This window comes from Pezoporus flaviventris, unplaced genomic scaffold, assembly GCF_033815535.1.
Source record: "Pezoporus flaviventris isolate CSIRO_AGI_PZ_B2104156 unplaced genomic scaffold, CSIRO_AGI_Pfla_v1 ptg000015l, whole genome shotgun sequence".
NCBI classification, from domain to species: Eukaryota; Metazoa; Chordata; class Aves; order Psittaciformes; family Psittacidae; genus Pezoporus; species Pezoporus flaviventris.
In genome coordinates this window covers 7309711-7328259 of record NW_026892563.1, presented here as the reverse complement: position 1 = coordinate 7328259, position 18549 = coordinate 7309711, and the positions used below count along the sequence as shown (strand labels likewise).

The following is an 18549-nucleotide window of genomic DNA, read 5'->3' as shown; positions in this document are numbered from 1 at the left end:
GCTTGTGCAATATTGCAAAACTATTGGCTGTGTGCACTGATGTCTTTTTATGTTGATGGTTCATTGGAAAAGCATCTTGAGTACTGTTTCTCCATATATTCTTGCCCTGCTTTAGCTGCTTTTAGTCAAGAGGTCTTGCACTACACTTTTCCTGTCTTTCTGACTTGCAAACTGTAAAGAGCCTTGTTCACCGGAGTTTGAAACTCTGGCAGATGCTCTGCTGCAGATCTATTAAGGATGCTACAGCATTCCCAAGTGTGGTTGAGGCTGCCTGAAACTGCTGAGCTGGCATTTCACTTCAGACTGTGTTCACAATAAGGGCATACACACAAATCCTCCCCCACCGGTTCAACCCCAAAGCTCACAATTAAATGGCCTTTGAAAATGGCAAAGAGGCTTATGAAGAATAGCCTCAATGGAATCTAACCTTTCCTGGAGCTGCCCTGGTGTGCAGAATCGTTGATAATTTTCTGAGCTGAAAATGTTCAGTTGAGAGGCAAGTGCCTTTTTAGCTGGAGCGAAATAGCTGCAGCCTTCTGTTCTGCATGTAAAGTACCAGCAAAAGCTGCCCTGGCTCTGTGTGGGCACCCAACCTCTTCAGAAATCACAGCGACCAAGGCTCAGTTCCCTTGAAAGCCCTTGTCTTCCCTTGCAAGGGTGCAGAAGTATCCTGATGGCTCCCCAGTCCATCACTGGATCTGCTACAGACCAGCTGGATGCAGGTCACTCTGCCCCACGGGTAATCACAGCTGGGAAGGTGACAAGGGCAGGACTGGTTCCCTACTGACTTAACTTTTATAGCCTGAAGAAAGAGGTATTTCCTCTAAGTTGCAACTAAGTTTATAAATAAAAGAGGGAATAGAGGGGAAAGGTATGTGCCCTGCAAACTCTGTCACTTGCAGATAAAGCAAATAATTCCTTACAAAATGTACATCTCCATGAGAATTAATTTTAGACTGTGAAAGAAAAGCAGTCCACCTAGTGGTTTGGGGTTACTAGTTTTAAAAATACCTGAAAACAGTTGGAGTCCAATATTTCTTTGGCAGTGGAAATGTTATTTACAAGATCTTAGGAAAAGCATTTATGTAGTTTCAGGGGGATTAGTAAATGCCATAAGCTTAATCCATGCACACTAAATCCATGGATATATGGTTAGGCCTTACCATAAAAAAATGAGAATAAAAATAAATTACTCATCTGTGTAATGTTGATTAGTGACTAGCCATAATAGATTTCTGTGTTTAAAATGATCCTTGTGTTCTTCTATCCAACACAGCATGGGATTCCATAATCCTGTATAGATAGATCTTTACCAGATATCTGATGGCTTTTAAATATTTTAATGGGGACTCTCTGCCTTTGAAGGCTACCAGGTTAACAGCTTTGGAGTCTGAAGTGCTCTGGTTCACCAAAGAACAATCTAGGGTTGCAAAGTTAGTCTCATAGGGAAATTTTCAGAGGTTCAGGGATGTATAAGTTCTTTTCCTCACTTTTACTGCTGGATTTGGCATACAAACCTTGGGGCAGTTGCTGTTCAAATATCCCCTGCTTCTGGGGCTGCCTGTCCATGGGGAAGCAAGCCAGGGCAGCCAGGCTCATGCCTGTGGAACTGCTGATCTGGGGCTGACACTGGGAACGAACAAACTGCAGTCCAAGATCTGTGGGTTTGAATATTTATTTGAGTCTGCAGTCTGTTCATCTGAATCCTGACATCTCTGTCTACAGGGTTCTTCTGTGATAAGTATGCTCCCTTCCTCTTTGCCTTTGGGCTGCTGTTGTGTAAGCAGAGGCTTCAGGTAGCCAAGTTTCTTAGGGATTCAGTGTGCAAATGAAACTCCTCCTGTTTTTCTTCAAAATATGAAAAAGGATGGCAAAAGCTGCTGCTGCTACGTTTTCTCTGCAGAAGCTGCCCATACCAAGTGTGACAGGAGATGCAGGAGATCGGGTGCAGGTGGCTCAGAACCACAGGTTTTCACTTGAAGCTACCCCGTTTCTGCATTTAAGAAAACAAGCCGGGCTGAGATTTTTGAGTGATTAAATGCACCTTCCTTTGCAGGATGCTTTTTTCTTTCTTTTACCAGAGCAAAAACCAAGACTGCCTTTGCTCTTCTAGTGTCCTCCTCCCCCTTTCACTGCCTTCAGCCACAGCAGGGATTAGGAAGGGGAGGGGATGCTGAGGCTGGTGAAACAGGGTTTGTTTAAAAGCATATGTTCAACTAGGGCAGCGCTAAGGCAGCATGTTTTCCTTATGCTTAGTGCTTGTGATCCCTTTCATTCTTGCAGTTACAGAGCAAAATCTGGACACATTATATATAGTAAGCTACTGAACATGCAGAGGTTACTAGGCCAGTAAAGTATTCACATGAATCAAACAAATAGCTTGTCTTTTAAGACCAAAATTAAATCATAGTGAGAAAATATGTCACGATTTTCTTTTTTCCTTGAGTAGGGGTGGTGTTGAAGTGAGTAATTGAAATTTTTACCTGTCTTAGCATGTGAAAGGTAAAGGTATACTTGTGAATATTGCTGCCTCAAAAAGACCTCAAGGGCTGTTTGTTATCAAAAACAACCTGATTGTACTAGTCTTCCAACACACAGTTGGGAGTACAGGTGCATTCAGCTGATGGCTAGGTTATGGTTCATTCTCTTGGAGTTGGAAGGTGTGTGCTTCAGGAGCTGTGCAGTGCTGTGGACCAGGTCCTGCTCTCCTGCATTGTTCTCCCAAATTATGTGTGTTATTGGAACTAGGATGTCTTAAGTAAGGAAAATGCAAATGTGATTGACAGCAACTGTGTGCTACATAAACTTTCCAGATTTATTTTTTTAATGAATACTCACTCTTGTCTTTTAATATAGCTGAATACTGAATGGACAGGACTTCATTTGCTACATGAGAATTTTCTTTCAAGTTTGCTACATTAATGGAAACATGATCATGTTAGCTATATTGTCATTAAAAAAAAACAAACATAAAATGTGTAACCTTAGGAGACATGAGTTGCTACTATGCCTGTTAACACTTCATTTGTTGGCTTTCTCACACTGCTTGTCTTTTGGCAGCATGTTGTGTTGCAAAGCTGACGACTGCTAGCCTCAATGCAGAGACTGTCCAATTTACATTCTAGCCATAGTGCAGCGTTTCATAACCCCACTTTAGTTTTTCCTTGGCTTCCCAACAGCTCTTGCCTCCTGACATGGCATGGGGACCTGCAGGAAAAGGGCAAGGGCCTGGGAGTCCCAGGCAGCAATAATCTTTGCTAAAAGAGACCACTGATAAGGGGGCTGGAACGCATGGGCCTGAAAAGTGGTGTACGCTGGTGGTGGATCAGTGGGCTGTTGTATAGGGAATTTAGTGCAGATTTTTGGACCGAAAGGACGATATGGCAAAGCATGGAACACATAGGGGAAAGCAGGTGAAAATAACACAGATCTCAGTATCTGGTTAGAATTCCAAAAAAAAACCTTCAAGAATCAAACACTTTTAAATGTCGCTTCTTTAATTTGGAGGAACCAGAGAGTGATCTGTACAAAACAACAAGTTTTAAAGAATAGATCGGTGTGCTTGCAGACTCCCCAAAACATTATGGCCTATCTGAATACTTGCTGTCTTTTTAATATTAGCATTACTTTTAATTAATTAATGTCTGCCACTACTAAGACCCCCTGCTAGAGCAGCTCAGGCTGCAGCAGTTGTCCAGCACCATGCTTTGATGTGCATCCTGAATCATTCACAATGAGATGGAGAGAGAAATTTTACTTGACTAACTTTCACGTTTTGTATTGTAGCCATGAGACGCAAACGACCTGCTGGGATCATCCCAAGATGACTGAGCTTTACCAGTCTTTAGGTAAGACACCTCTACCAGACTGTTGGTTGGTTGGGTTTTTTTCCAGTTGAATGGATTGTTTAGGCAAAGATTTCCAGGAGTAGTAAGACAAAATTAAGTGAAAGCGAGAGGCAGTGCTTTTATCAAGGTTAACATTTTCTGCAAGGGAAATGCGTAAGGCATAATAACACATTTCAAACATAGAGTGGAAAAAATAGTATTTCAGTTAGCGCACTTGGAATGTGCACCGAGTTTACAGCGTAATTTGGGTGCATTGTTGCAAACTCTTACTGGAAGTCTGTGACAGAAAAGAACAAAAAAGAAACTCTGAATCTTTTCACTGTCTGATCTACTTTACAAAAGGCAGATGAAAAAATCAAACCAAGCTGCTGCTAATGTTGACTTTTGGATGGTAGGGAGCCAATTGAAGCAATTTGCCAAACTGCATTACCAGTGCTTTATTTTTAAAGCACTTTCAATACTTGGAAGGCATGGCAGCTGTCGTGATGTCATTTTGAATATCCAAATTGCATGCTTATTATGACTTCAGATGTGCCCCTCTGATGGAGGTTTTTTATTTATTTTCTTAGCAGCTTTGGATTTTACTAACAGAAGCCCATCTATAAGATAAAATAGGTTAATCCATGCTCTAGTATAGGCTGCTTGGCAGACATTTAATAGCTTACTCTTTGCTTTTAATGGTTGTGTTAATAAATAATAGAGGGTATAATAAAAATTAAGCTATTTCTGTGAAAGAAATATCAGTGAATATGCTGCATTCATAAAGGAGGCTACATCTATACAGCACACGCTTTAAATGAGCCAGTTTGAGCAGTAGGGCAGTGAAATCTAACATTCAGTGGAGGCTTATTTACCATGGTGAAAAATAGCTTAAATTATCTCCTGCTAAACTCCAGTTTAGCTGCTGAAAAGACTCTAATTATACCTGCGTAATCTATTTTGAGCTAACTCAGGTATCTCTACGGTGCTCTGTGGTTAAACGCGTACCAAAAATATTTTAGAAAAATTATATGGCAAAATAGAATGAGGCAGTGAGAAGATTTTTTCCTTGGAGTATTAGCACTGTGACAGCAAGTTGTTTAAAAATTAACCAGAATACAGCTCCATATGTCAAAAAGGGATATAAGATCGTTAATTTCAGGCTCACCAAATGAAAAATCAGACAAGTATTGACTTGCCTTTTAATTATATTGCCCTGTTTGTGTCCTTTATATTTCTGCTCTTAAAGAGTGGTTTACAAGGTTCAGGACAAATAATAATTGCACATGCAGACATCCCTTTAATACAGCTAGATCTTCAAACAGTTGCCTGTTAATTGAACCGTGCTGACTCCTCAGCCTTCTTTGATCCTTAGCTTGCATGTTATTTCTCATACTGTTGTTGGTCAGACCTGATGTCCTGTTGCAACTGCTTTTCTTCTGGTATTTCCCTGTTTCAGCTAGAGCACCCTTGAATATTAAGATGTGAAAAGGTAACTATATGTAAGGGAGAAAAGTATCCTGATAGGTTCAGGTCAAGAGTTCAAAAGATGTGTGACTGCTGAAGTCAGTTTTCATTTACTTTAACTGAGTTTTATTGCTATGAGTATTGCCCAAATGTCAAGATTTCAAGATATTCTTTTTTCTTACTGCATAAAGAAGGAACATGTTTAGGCAGGTCTTGTTTAGCTTGCTTTTTTTTTTTTTTGCTATAAAATCCTGCTGTTTTCCTTTTCAGAGGAAAATTTTATTTTTCTTGGGGTTGAGATCAAATAGTAATGTGGAAACAAAACTGGCTTTAGCAAAGGCTACATAATGTGCAATTTTGTTAGTAAACTTAGGCGTTCATATACTTGTACAAAACAGATTAGACAAGGTCATACTTTGTGCACTGCCACATGGGGTGAAGCTCTGATAAAAGTGCTACTGAATAACCTACCTATTTATTTTATTTTATTTTTGAACTGGGTGTAGTCATTATTGCCTAACTCTCATACAAATTGCATAATACAAGCATAACCCGTTTAGTCTTGAACAGAACCCTTGATGTATTTTCAGTGCTTTGCTTTGCCTCAGGTTAAAACGGTAATAATGGGATGTTTGAAATCTTTTCAGACTGCAGTAATATTTTATCTGAGAAGATATTAAAGTTCATTTTTGTATTGCATACTCATTAGATCCTATTATTTTACCTGATATTAGGATTCAAATTTTTCTTCCCATTCATATCAAGAAGACAGTAAAGAGTTTAATATATATGCATTTAAAAAATGTGGTAGAAAACATGAATTCTGGAGTCCAGGTAAATGTAAAAAAGTGAGACCAAGTACTTCAATGCTGTCAAGAGTTTTCATTTCAATTTTCCAACTCCTACACTTAGCCCATAGGGAATAATTGCACTGTGTGATGTAGCTCTCTATACATGTCAGTATATCATGATTTACTAGGGGATCCTTATGTCTAATTTAAATTCTTCCACATTACTGAAAGCTTAATTTTTTTAAGTGAATAAGGAAGGTGCAACTTGCACACAGTAACATTCCTCATCTGCCTTTGAGACACAAGAGACACTTCTGTAAGAAAAAGAAGTAATATTAGTTTTATTCTTCACACCTCCAGTTCATACATGCTGCATTATATTTTGCTAAAATCTATGGATTCCAAGTTTCAGAATTATGGGTTCAGGTTTCTGTTCTTAGAGGTTTGGGTATTTATAAAAAGGAAGGTAAATTACTTGGTAGCTTATAAACTAATAAAAGAAAGTAGGAACATACTGGTCAGATTGTTGGTTCAGGAAGTCCCATATCCTGCCTTCAATAGGGAGTTCATCAGAGAAAGAACCCATAGGAAGAAGTCATAACATAACCTGCCCATGAAGGAGGTGTTCTCAAATTCTCTTTGAGCTCATTTGTTGGAACACAGCTTTTTATAAAGATGCTTGTAATAACTGAAGAATATTTTATTTGGAATTTAATATGATTATCAAAAAATTCTAATTACTTGCTGTTTTAACAAAAGCTTTTCCTTTAAAGGTACTAAAATGCTTGTTCCTGACTGATCTTCTTAATAATTTAAACAACATAGTATTTTATCAGTTTTAATGATGTATCTATTCCTGACACTCCTTGGGCAATTTACACTCTTCAGTTAAGGTTATAGCTACTTTAAGTTACATAATAAGCTGTGAATATTAAATCACTTAATTACTGTTTAATGGTCAAGTCAGAGTGGCAACAGTTGCAACAATGACCTTAGCCGTATCATTTAATGTATCTAATAGATGTTGGTATAGATTAACTAAGAAGAAATAGTATAAATTAAGAACAAAGAGGAAAAATAAATGCTGAAATAGGAAAGGTAGTTAAAATAAGTGGTAGGCAAGTCTCAGTGGTTCAGAGGCTGACAGGCATACCCCGGTTTGCATTGACACTGTTACCAGCCACTCTGATTTTTCTAACTTCCTTCTGAAAGGCTTCAAAGTACCAAGAACGACTCTAGCTGCTTTTCTTTCCAAAAGCAGTTCCCCTGAAGCAGATCTGCTGTTTTACACTGCTCTTTTACAGCCCCCTTATAAATTTTTTCATCCTTCGTGATGGCTCCAGGGCATCACTGAAATGAGAATTTGTGTGATTTCATTGTCCTGGAGAGTTCAGGGACCCTTGGGTGAAGGGGGAGATGGGAAGAGCAGGAATCAAAATGGTCTGGGATTGCTTTATTTTTTTCAGATTATCTTCTGAGAGTGAACTTCTAACACCAGGCAGCTTAGTTCACAATGATAGTATTTTGCCTTTAAGATGAAAATGACTCTAACTTTTGCAGTGATGGCCCAGGAGAACTTGGCCTGTCATGCCCTACTGTTAGTGTCCCTCTCCTCCAGCCTTCCTGTGTAATGTCAGTATGAGTCTCCTCAGAGTGCATTAGTGTCATTGTGAACAGTAATTGCAGTAGCAGGGTACACTCAGAAATGTTGCTGTGTGGACCTCTTTCTCTCTCCTAACTCACCAAGGCAAGACAAGAGGGTAAGAAACACCCTCACCCTTGCAGACTGCAGTGCAGTGGTGACAGCTTTCCATTTAGTTTGGAGGGATGGGGGGGCAGTTCTCTGTGGAGTACATGGAATAAATGTCAGAGTCGTTTAACACAAGGTGGAAGAATGTGGAAGGTACTTCTGAGCCTCCACCGGGCTTTTGCAGCAGCTGTGGTGTTGATCTGGTGTCTGGCTGCTCTTCTGCAGCAATGTGAGATTCCAATTCTGAATGACCAAGGTGGATAAACTATGCTTTTTGGTTTGTGCATTGTGATTTGTCCTTCTGAAATGCTGCCTGAAGAGGGTAAACTGCCTCTCTCTGCTATAATAGTTTTTATTACAAACTAGTAAAACATGTATTTAATATGAGGTTTTATTCATATTCAACTAATTGTTTTCCATATTTGTACTTGTAAGACACCTGCCCGTTGCACACATCAGTCATTTGTGTTCTACTGAAATCCACTGGGACAATACATTCAGTCTTTCTTTGAAGGTTGCTTTGAACCACAACATTCACTGATGTCCTTTTCAAGGTAACTTGATCTGAATAATAAAACTTCTGATCTCAAAAAATAGGATTGGCTGGGTTCTGTCAGCCTTGAATAGTAGTAAGACCTAGGGTAAGTCATCTTTCTAACAGTATGTGTGTCCTACAGCTACTGCTGAACCCAGGACAATGTGATTGCATCCTGTGTAGGCCCACATGTAAGAGACAATAAATATGACTATGGCAGAGAAGTAGAAGTTAGGTGGTAGAAGTTATCCTGCATCCACTGAAAAGGAAACCATAGGCGTATTATCAGTGGAGGAGGGTATTTTAGAGAGCGAAGTAATATCCTGTTATGGAGTAGGTGAGCACTATGGAAACATTTTGCTCAAGAGTATTGCACTCTTGGTTTGCAAATGGACACCTTACATTTATACTTTTGAAATTGTTTGTTTGCTATTTATTTATTTTAGGCATTTCCATTATGACTACTTCTCTTCTAGTGTTCATGAAGGGTTTCTGACATTCTGACTGCAGACTCTGCTTGCATCCCAGCCCTGTAATGCGGTGTAACCCAGATCATATCCTTTCTTACACTTTGGGTTTGCAGGCTGAAGAAAAGCCATTACATGACAAAACTAAATTCCCAAGGGTCATGTCAGTTGGTCTAGTTATCAGGATAGTGGCGTATGCTGTGGTGTTCATCCACTTGGTCTAGATGCAGTCAGTAGCATTTTGGTGCCCTAGTTACCTTCTACTTACTAAGTTGCAGAGACACTGTCTGCTTTTATACTCAGTGGGATATGTCTAGTACAGTGTATCATATTGTTTCATGGAGAATAGTTAAGCTGTATGTCCATGTGTATAATAACACTGTTTACTGTTATTTATTCTCAAAGCAATGTGGATGATAGCATTAATTATTGTTACAATAAAGGAGTCAATGACTGAGACAATTGATACTAAGCAGTGTTACTTGATTAATTTCTTTCCTTTGTGCATATTTCTCATTTGCATTTTTAAATTACAGTTCTTAAAGAGGCAATGTATGTCACTGTAGGGCATCATTAAAAGATTTATATACAGGGTCTGGGCAGCAGGAAGAAACACAGCATTCTTACCAGCTGGTCAGGGAATTCCAGCTGTATTGAGTTGAGGTGAGATGAAGCTTCTTGAAAATTTGGAGTGCTGCTAATGTCTGATGAAACCTGAAAGCTTGGTGGTGGCTGGTAGTGGAATTATGGTCTATTCAGGGCTGTACAGTAAACAGTTTTTAACCTCTGTTAGGTAGGCATTGTTGGAGACAAGTGATATGTAATTCCCAATATAGGTTATCCACTATGGGCAGTGTATTTATGAACAGCTGTATGAGCATGTCACAAGCTACTGCTGAGTAAGACTTTCATGTTTGGACTTATGTCACTGTAGGTTGACATTTTTTTTCCTTGCAAATAAGTGAGTAAAAAAGCCCTCAAAACCTGTAAACCTTATCAAATGAAGGTGAGGATTTGACCTGATGACATCTTTCAAAGAATTTAGTTGTTAACTTACAATTTCTACTCTTGAGGCAGTTGTGACCTGAATCATGTAAACTGCTCTTTTCAGTTTGATGATGTCCAGACAGTGTGAAGATTGCTATCCATAAATTCAAGTGAAATGGCTATGGGTTTTCCTCATGAATTAAAATTATAATAATATTCACGCTAATATAAACAAGTAACCCTCTGTAAAGTAAAAAACAAGGTGATTTTCAGATAAAAGGGACTTCCTGAGATGTCTTCAGATTACATATTGTGTAAGAGAGACAAATTATATGAAAAACCTTTGGCAGGATGTAGTCTGGTCCATTCCAGAGCTTTTAAACACTCAGTGAAAATAGTCTGTTGTAGAGGACAGTATGTTATCAAATAAAACATCCCAGTCATTTGGCACTCTCTAGCAGGTGGAGCAACTGTAGGGGGTTTAGTCTATTCAAGAACCACTATGGAAAGCAGTACAGTTATAATGCCTTACGTAAAACCTGTTGTTTGGGTTATAGGTGCAACTATTTAAGAATAAAAACAAATATCCCTCCTTGCTGGATGCTAAACCTCTTGTTAAATATGTTCTTTTTAAAAGCTTCTAGTACTTTTTTTTTTTTTATTGCTTTTAGTTGCTTTGTAAGACTCAAGAATATGAGGATCTGTTTTTCCTCTTAAAATATTTTTCATATCCCAATGTAAAATCTGGAATATAGCATGGGAGGATTTAAAAAAATGTAATCTACAACACCTCATTTGTTGATGCTCTGGCAGTATTTAGTGGGGCATTCCAGCAGGTGGTTTGAATTTTTGGTACAAATCACTGACCGCTTCTAAAATAAGTGTTTTTTTTTTTTTTACCTGATTATCCGCTGTCAAAAGGATCTGCTATCTGTAATTAGCTGTTTCTACAGTACTGTAGAAATACAACATTGAAAAATGTGTTGATGGGGCTGCCTTAGCTCTTTTGAGGAAGAATACAGCTTTTACGTTTTGAGATTTCTCTCAACATGCAGAATTATGTAGAAGAGGTTAGGATTTAATGATCTGATCATCTTTCCATAATATTTCTAATTTGAGTTATCCCTATCAGCAGTCTGAAGTCCTCTTCATTAAAGCTGCATGTGTAATAAGAGCACTAGTTCTTGTTCGATGTCATTCATATTAATATGAATGAACATAGGAATATGAACATATTCATGTGCCTACAACATAATCATATGTTGTAGGCACATGATGGACATGGAGGAAATCACTTCTCTAGATAACCTTCTCCCTGCTGTGTTAGTTGCTGTGAAGCAAAGGGAAGTACTTGTCATGTCTGTAATGAAAGGAAGAAAGCAGCAAAAGGAGATTTCCTAATTTCTGAGAGTCCCTGATGCTGTAGCACTTTGAAGTCCTTTCACAATGACAGTGGGAGGGCTGTGACAAAAACTTAGCAAGATTATGGGGTGATCTTCCTGCTGTGTTGGTGGTAATTGCTGCAAAGGCATCAGCTGTAAGCACCTGCCCCATCTTACGGGTCTTCTGTAATGCAATCTTATATCTTCTCCCCTAGAAAGTTTTTTATTCCCTTGAACAGAGAGGTCATTCATGACTGAACGATAGAAGAACCGTGATTTCTTTTTGCTCTGGAATGTAAATGTGAGTGCCACCTAATACGCTTCTGTGATCCTTTCCTCAGCCTGTTTCTTTGCAGGGGACAGGTGACCTCTTCCACTTCATGGTTGTTTCAGGCCATAAACTGATTATGCTCATTTTTTGTTCAAAGCTGGAAGGTTATCTTCTAAATAATGAGTACTGGGAGTATCATGAAACAACCTGCAAAGTTTCACATGCTCCCAGGGCTTTTCAGCCCTCTGACCACCTCGTTTGGATGATGAGTTGGTGATTACCTTATTCGAGTGGGAGGAAATGGCTGGAGAAAAGCTTGCATGGTATGCAGAGCTTTCTGACCTGCTCAAAGGTGATAAAAGCCTTAGAGCCAAGGCTTAGTGGGTCTTGACTCTTAGTGGGCTGTTTGGAAGTGGAGCAATCATCAGATTTCCCAGGAAGGAAAAGAAAAAAAAAAAAAGAAAAACAAAAATCCACAGGGAAGGAGGAACTCCTGGTGTTTCCATAGGCCCTTGGAAGGTCACTGCTGCTTGAGCAGCTTCCTCCCTCCTCCGCACATTCCCAGCAGTAGTGTCTGGCTTGTGGCCAGGCAGTGCCTTGTGCTGCCTCACTCAAATTCTTCTCCCATGCTGTTAGTCGTGTCATTGCTCTAACGCTCCCGAGCCCAGTGACCAAGTCTTATTCCCTGACAGTCTTATGTTCTATGATTCATTTAAATGGGGTCATATACCAGTGAGGGAAACGTTTTGAACCCAATTAGGAGAGGCCTGGGCTGTTCTCATTTCTCCACAGAGCAACACATTTGTTCCAGCAGTAGCTTGGGGGGAGGAAGAGCACAGCCAACAGTTTCATAGGAGTGGGGAGAGGAAAAGCTCAATCACTAGATCCAGTGATCTTATATGGCTGTCGCCACCTGGTAGGAGAGCTGTCCATCAGGAGCATGGAGGTGGTGGCATAAGGAAGGGAGGAGGTAAGCAGTTGACATGGGACAGTGGCTGGGTATGGGTTAATACTGATAACAGCAGTGAAAGGGGGAGCAAAGGTGCACAATGGCTGTATGTGACCTCAGCATGTAGAGCCAAAAGATGACATTGCTGCTATTTCCCCAAAATCTGAAATGAGGGCTCTGAAACTAGCTCCTTTCATTCCTTGTGATCGTTTACAGCTGATGCTTCTTGGCAGCAATGCCATTACGGTTGATAATAAATTCAGTGTGTATTACATATACAGGAAAATAGATGTAAACTATCGCACCTTTAGGATAAGTATCTTCATGGATTGTACTTTCTGCCCTGATCAGTGTATAAAATATGCATATATATAGCTTTTTTATTGCCCTTTTTTTTTACGGGGGGAAATTTAGGGAAGGCTTCTTCATTTTATCAAATACTAGGAATAACTAGTATATATTCTTTTCCAGAATACAAGTGCAGATTTACCTCAAGGGTATAAAGTGTAACTGAAGTCGCAGTGTGTTTGCAAGAGACTGCTTTATTCATTTCCCTTCAAGACAAATTAAGTCGCTTTACTTAAATTACTCACTGTGTTCCACACCACATTAAGGCTTCTCAACGTGTCAGGATGATTGTGAGAGAGGGAGCTGGCAGAAAAATACACAGGAGAACTGCCCATTAAAAAGGTGTGTGAAACTGAGCAAAAGAAAAGGAATCATATACAAATCTGAAACTTTCTCTTCTGCTGTAAGACATGTTTTAGAAACATTCAATAGCTTTTATTAAGGGATACAAAACTACTGAATTATCAAACCTCAAATTACTCATTCAGAACAGCTTAATTAAAATTAATGTAATTGAGACTATATTCCCTCTGCTGCCTATAAGCTGTACAGCATTGTAAATTATGTTGGGATAGTTATACCCAAGCTACCATGTTGCAAACAGCTTTATAGCACCTCAGTGCATATGCCAGCAAGGAGCTGTTTTGTACTTGTCCTGTTTTTCATCATATTCTTTCTTTAAGAGTTTGCCAGGCTTAGAGGCAGCTTTTTGGGCTAAATGGACCTTTATTCCGAGCCTGTTTGTTTGTTTGTTTTTTAATTTAATGCTCTTTTCGTATTTACATAATAGTTTACATTTTCCAAACACTTTCCCATCAGTAACTCCTTAGGCCCCATGGGTTTCATCAGTAAATTAAATGCATTCAGCAGGGCTGCCGGCTGCTGAAACTGGCTGGCACAAACAGTCCATTTCTGTGCTAGAAAAGCCTTAAACTACAAATGCCAACCGATCTGTTTGAAACAGTCCCTAGACCACTGAAATGCGCAGGAGCATCTGTGCTGAGGAATTAGTTGGGTAGGTGATAGGCCAAAAGCATGCCAGCAGCAGTTTTCAGCAGTGGGGGTGACCATGCCGTAGCAACCAAGAGTCTGCCCCATGACTCCTCAGGTCCCAGTGCAGCTACTGGCAATGGCCCTTGGGAAACAGCATCAGGTCAAAGACTTACCCCAAAAACAGTAACTGTGATGGGTTACTCAGGTTCTTTTGGATGAATGTCAAAGCTGTCCACAGGTAGTTTAGGTGGGTCTGCTGGCGTAAGCAAAAGCCCTTTGCCAGATCTGTGTGCTCACTTCTGCATCCTGAGTTTGATTATGAATAGTGCAAGAAGTGTTGTATCTGCACACTTGTCTTGGTATGCCAAATCTAGTTGTTAATTACAAGTTAGATGATATACTGGTACTGCTGGCAGGAATTCAGCCACAGTAGTTTCAGCCTCACTTGCAGTGCATTTTGTCTTCATTCTTGTTGTAAATGGGGTTTGCCCAAGGCCACCCTCAGCAAAGCCAGCAAGAAGATTGGAATAAGCACATCTTCCTCATCCTGGTTTCACAGAAGAGAAAGATGCAAATGCAGTTTCTTGGCCAGGTTTGGTCCAAGACAGCCCCTGCTTTCTTTTCAGGTTTGACTAATGTTTGCTTCATAGGCTACAGGCCAGTTGCTGGGGGGAACACCACAATTTGGTGGTGAATAATGTTCAAGTAGCCAGTACTGAGCTTCCTGCATGCTGAGAGGCTGCCCTGCTCTGGTGTGGCTGGTTTGGTGTGTGACCTGCCTTGTCCTTGCAGTGTCCTTGGAGTTTTTGCAGGCCATAGTTAAACTGTTCGGTGGGGAGTTGTGCCTGTGATGGACTTGTGATGTCCTTTTATTAACCGAGTGGGTGGAAGGCTCTAGTAAAAATCACACCACACTGTGTTCTCATGGTGCAGCCACAGCTCACTGGCTTCCCACTGTTTTGGGGGTTGGAACCTAGAAAGTCACCTGGCTGGGAGAGCTGGCTTCTTGCTGGGAAGGTTCTGCATCCCAAGACATGTCTGGAGTCTGCTTAGGTGGAAAGCACAAAAGTTCCATTGTTGGGTTTTTGAAGTTTGTTTTTAGCAGCAGCTGAAAGTCACTTGTGTTTTCCTGGGCAGAGTTCTTCCCTAGGGGCTGCCTGCACGCAGCCTGGCTGGTGCAAGGAGGAGTTTCTGCTTCTTATCTCTCTTGCAGTGCCCGCGGTGTGAAAGGCTGCGGTATTTTCATACAACCTGCTGCAGTCACTGATGTCCTTTCAAGTGCTCTTAAGTTCAGTGCTTTGGAATAAACGGAAGTAATGCTTTAGGTCTTACGGGTTTTCTTTTGAGTGGTTTGAGGGTTTTTGCTCAGTGGAGTTTCTAACGCACTATTTTTCCCCCCTCTGTTCTTTTAAAACCAATTAGTATTATCTAGGTCAGTTTAACGATGTCTTTGTGAGTCTGCTCATTTCTAAGGTGTAAAGCTGATCTTTTAATGTTTTTTCCTACAGCTGACCTGAACAATGTCAGGTTCTCAGCGTACAGGACTGCCATGAAACTCCGCAGGCTGCAGAAAGCTCTCTGCTGTAAGTATGTGCCTTTTGGCTGGTGGGAAGACTTTATGGCCAACACATGAGCTAATTTGTAACCTTCAGAAGCAGAAAAACACCCACACAGGTACCCCCAGCTCTGTCTGGTGCATGGAAACCTCTCACCTGAAGGGTCTTCTGCTGCCACTAGTTTGCATATTCCTCACAAAACCAAAGTGCTGGGTGGTCTTCAGTTCTGTCCCCTGTAAGACAGAGCAGGGGATCAGAAAGAAAGCTAACGGCCCTTACATGTGCCTTTATATCTTTTTACTCTGGTTTTTTTTTTCACTGTGCTCATTACTGCAGCTATGTCCTGTGTCAGCCACAGCTTTATTGTTTTAGGTTGCTGTTTCAACCTAAAGAAACAGGATCATAGTGTGCTAGGAACAGTGAGAGTTCAGGTGAAATAATCACTCCAGAGCTGAAGTTGCTAATGGTTTGTTAAGTTGAATCTTGAACCCTGAGGGTTTGTTGCCTTTAAACAAGATCATTACACTAAACATTTAACTCTACTTTTCCGTAGCTTTTGGTCATGTTCAGAGTTCTCTCATCAGCCATCCCTTAGTGATGTGTGTGTTCTAACATTTTAATTCTCTCAGCTGGTGTCTGGTGTTCTACCAGTCACTGAAGTTACATTTCCTCTTCAGCTTATTGTAACCTGATAGCTAAATAATTTGCTCACAGTTTTCTTGGTAGGCCAATGAGCTGCCAAAGCAATCCGTTTATGAAGTGGTATACTTTGGAAGGTCACTGAAATATCCGTCATTTAATTACAGGGTTAAATTTCTGACACAGTTGCAAATGTTTCAACTGTTGATTTATCTCAAGTTTGGATTTGTGTTCACATACTTTCTGGAGCTGTGTCAAACCTCGGTATTTTTGAGCATGTTTACTTTTAGGCTTACAAGCATGGGTGAATTCCACTAATGAAAAACTTAATTTCTGAATGTCAAAAAAAAAACCTAGAAAAGAAAAAAGGAAAGAAAAAAGCAACCCCAAACCACCAAGTGACAAGTCTTGTAACATAATGAAAGATTTCAACATTAATGCAACGACAAAGAATGAATTATGATAATCATAAATACAAACATCTCTCCATGCCACACTCATTACAGAAAAGTAGTGTAAAGAAACTGAAGTGATATGTAGTGAAAACTATTCATAATCAGTGCAGTTTTGGAATAAGGAACTAAAATTTTTGGAATCACAGGTTTCTTTGGCTGGCAGTGTGCAAGTGTAACTTGTAACAGGTTCTTTCTGGCTGAAAAGTGCAAAACTTTGCATTCTGTTTATCTGTAATACCCTGACACCTATCACTGAATAATTCTAGACTCATTTTGGACTTCTGTATTGAGTTTGCATGGCAAGGTTTTGGTAATAATGGGCCGCAGGCATGGCTTCTGTGAAAAGCTGCCAGCCAGCTTTTCTGTCCAGTAGAGTCAGTGCCAGCCTGCCCCAGTAGAGTGACCCACTGCTGGCCAAGGCTGAACTCATCAGTAGTAGTGGTAGCATATTTAAGAAGGGGAAAAAGAAGAGCAATTGCTCAAAAGGTAACTGAGCATATGTGAGAGTAACAGTTCTGCAGTCTCCAAGGGGAGAGGGGTGCTTCAGGCACTAGAGCAGAGATTCCTCTGCAGCCTGTAGTGCAGACCATGGTGAGACAGGCTGTTCCCCTGCAGCCCATGGAGGTCCATGGTGGAGCAGATATCCACCTGCAGCCCAGGAAGGACCCCATACCAGAGCAGAGGTTGCTCGGAGAAGGCCATGACCCTGTGGGAAGCCTGCACTGGAGCAGGTTTGCTGCAGCACTTGTGACCCAGAAGGGGCCCACACTGGAGCAACCTGTTCCTGAAGGGCTGCATGACATGGAAGGGACCCATGCTGGAGCAGTTTGTGCAGAACTGCAGCCCATGGGAAAGACTTGGGTTGGGGAAGCTTGTGGAGGACTCTGCCATGGGAAGCACCCCACCCTGGAGCAGAGGAAGAGTGTGAGGAGTCCTTCCCTGAGGAGGAAGGAGCAGGAGAAACAATGTGTGATGAGCAGACCACAACTGCCATTCCCCATCCTGTCTGTGCTGTTGTGGGGGTAGGAGGTAGGGAATTCAGGAGGAAAGTGAAGCCCAGAAAGGAGGGAGGGATAGGGAGAAGGTGTTTTTAAGATTTGGTTTTATTTCTCATTATTGTACTCTGATTTGATTAAAGCTGATTTACCCAAGTCGTGCCTGTTTTGCTTGCAGTGGTGGTGAGTCCCTGTCCTTACCTCAACCCATGAACCTTGCGTTGTATTTTTCTCCCCTATCCATATGAGGAGGGGGGCGATAGAGCGGCTTCGGTGGGCACCTAGCATCCAGCAATGGTCAACCCACCGCAGCTTTACTGTGTGGAACTGCAATTACACACTGAAGTCGGTTCATCTCTCGACGTTACACTTAGGTAGATTTCCTGAGAATGGATGTTTTCGGAGACATGCAGTGGCTCTTACACTGATTACTTTAGCACATTCTTCATGCTTGTATCTAAGGAGAAGTATTTAAGGAATTAGGTTAGCAGTCTTTGTTCTTACAAATATTTTTGCTTGGAGACACCATCGCTGTGTTTGTGTATTCTGTGATTTCACTGTCGCTTGTGAACCCAGTTTAATTAGATTTGATTTTTTTTTTTTTTTCTTTTTTCAAAGACTTCATTAAAAAATTCCTTTTTCTGCAGTTTGGCACAGAGCACATTGCTGGGTTTCAGGGCTCCTACACACAGCCAAAACCCCCTCAATTCCATTTGTAGTATGTGCTGCTTTCAGCTCTTACTTTTTATTTCAGTTTTTAAATTGCAGTAGTTTATATATACGTATATTCTTTTTTGCAAGCTTCATAAAAAGCAGAGCAGTTTTGTCTAGTGAGGAGCACTGTCGAGATGTATGCACAATAGAAGGCTTGCAAAAGTGAATGTACAGCCTGTTTCTCAGTGGCAAGAATAGAAACACTTTTAAAAATGAACTATACTTAGATGTTAGCTCTTTTCAGTTTATAAATTAGCCCAGTAAACATTAAGATACTAGGATATTAACCCCAAAGAAGAATATGGAAAATGGCAGTCCTTAACAGCTAAATGGTTGTGTATTGTGTTACCTTAGAAGAATCTAGTGTCTGGCTGTATCATCCCAGGCTTGGAAATCATTGTGGACATGCCAGGTGTAACTATT

General features: G+C 40.6%; 1 protein-coding gene across 24 annotated transcripts in view; it reads left to right on the top strand.

The window, feature by feature from the left end:
- DMD (dystrophin) overlaps window positions 1–18549 on the top strand; it is a 1205254-nt gene that overhangs the window by 1126218 nt on the left and 60487 nt on the right. For all 24 annotated transcript variants that reach the window (XM_061453343.1, XM_061453346.1, XM_061453349.1 and 21 more), the window contains 2 exons: window positions 3787–3848; window positions 15276–15350. In XM_061453343.1, the coding sequence (XP_061309327.1) occupies window positions 3787–3848; window positions 15276–15350 (137 nt within the window). The remainder of the gene's footprint in view (window positions 1–3786; window positions 3849–15275; window positions 15351–18549) is intronic.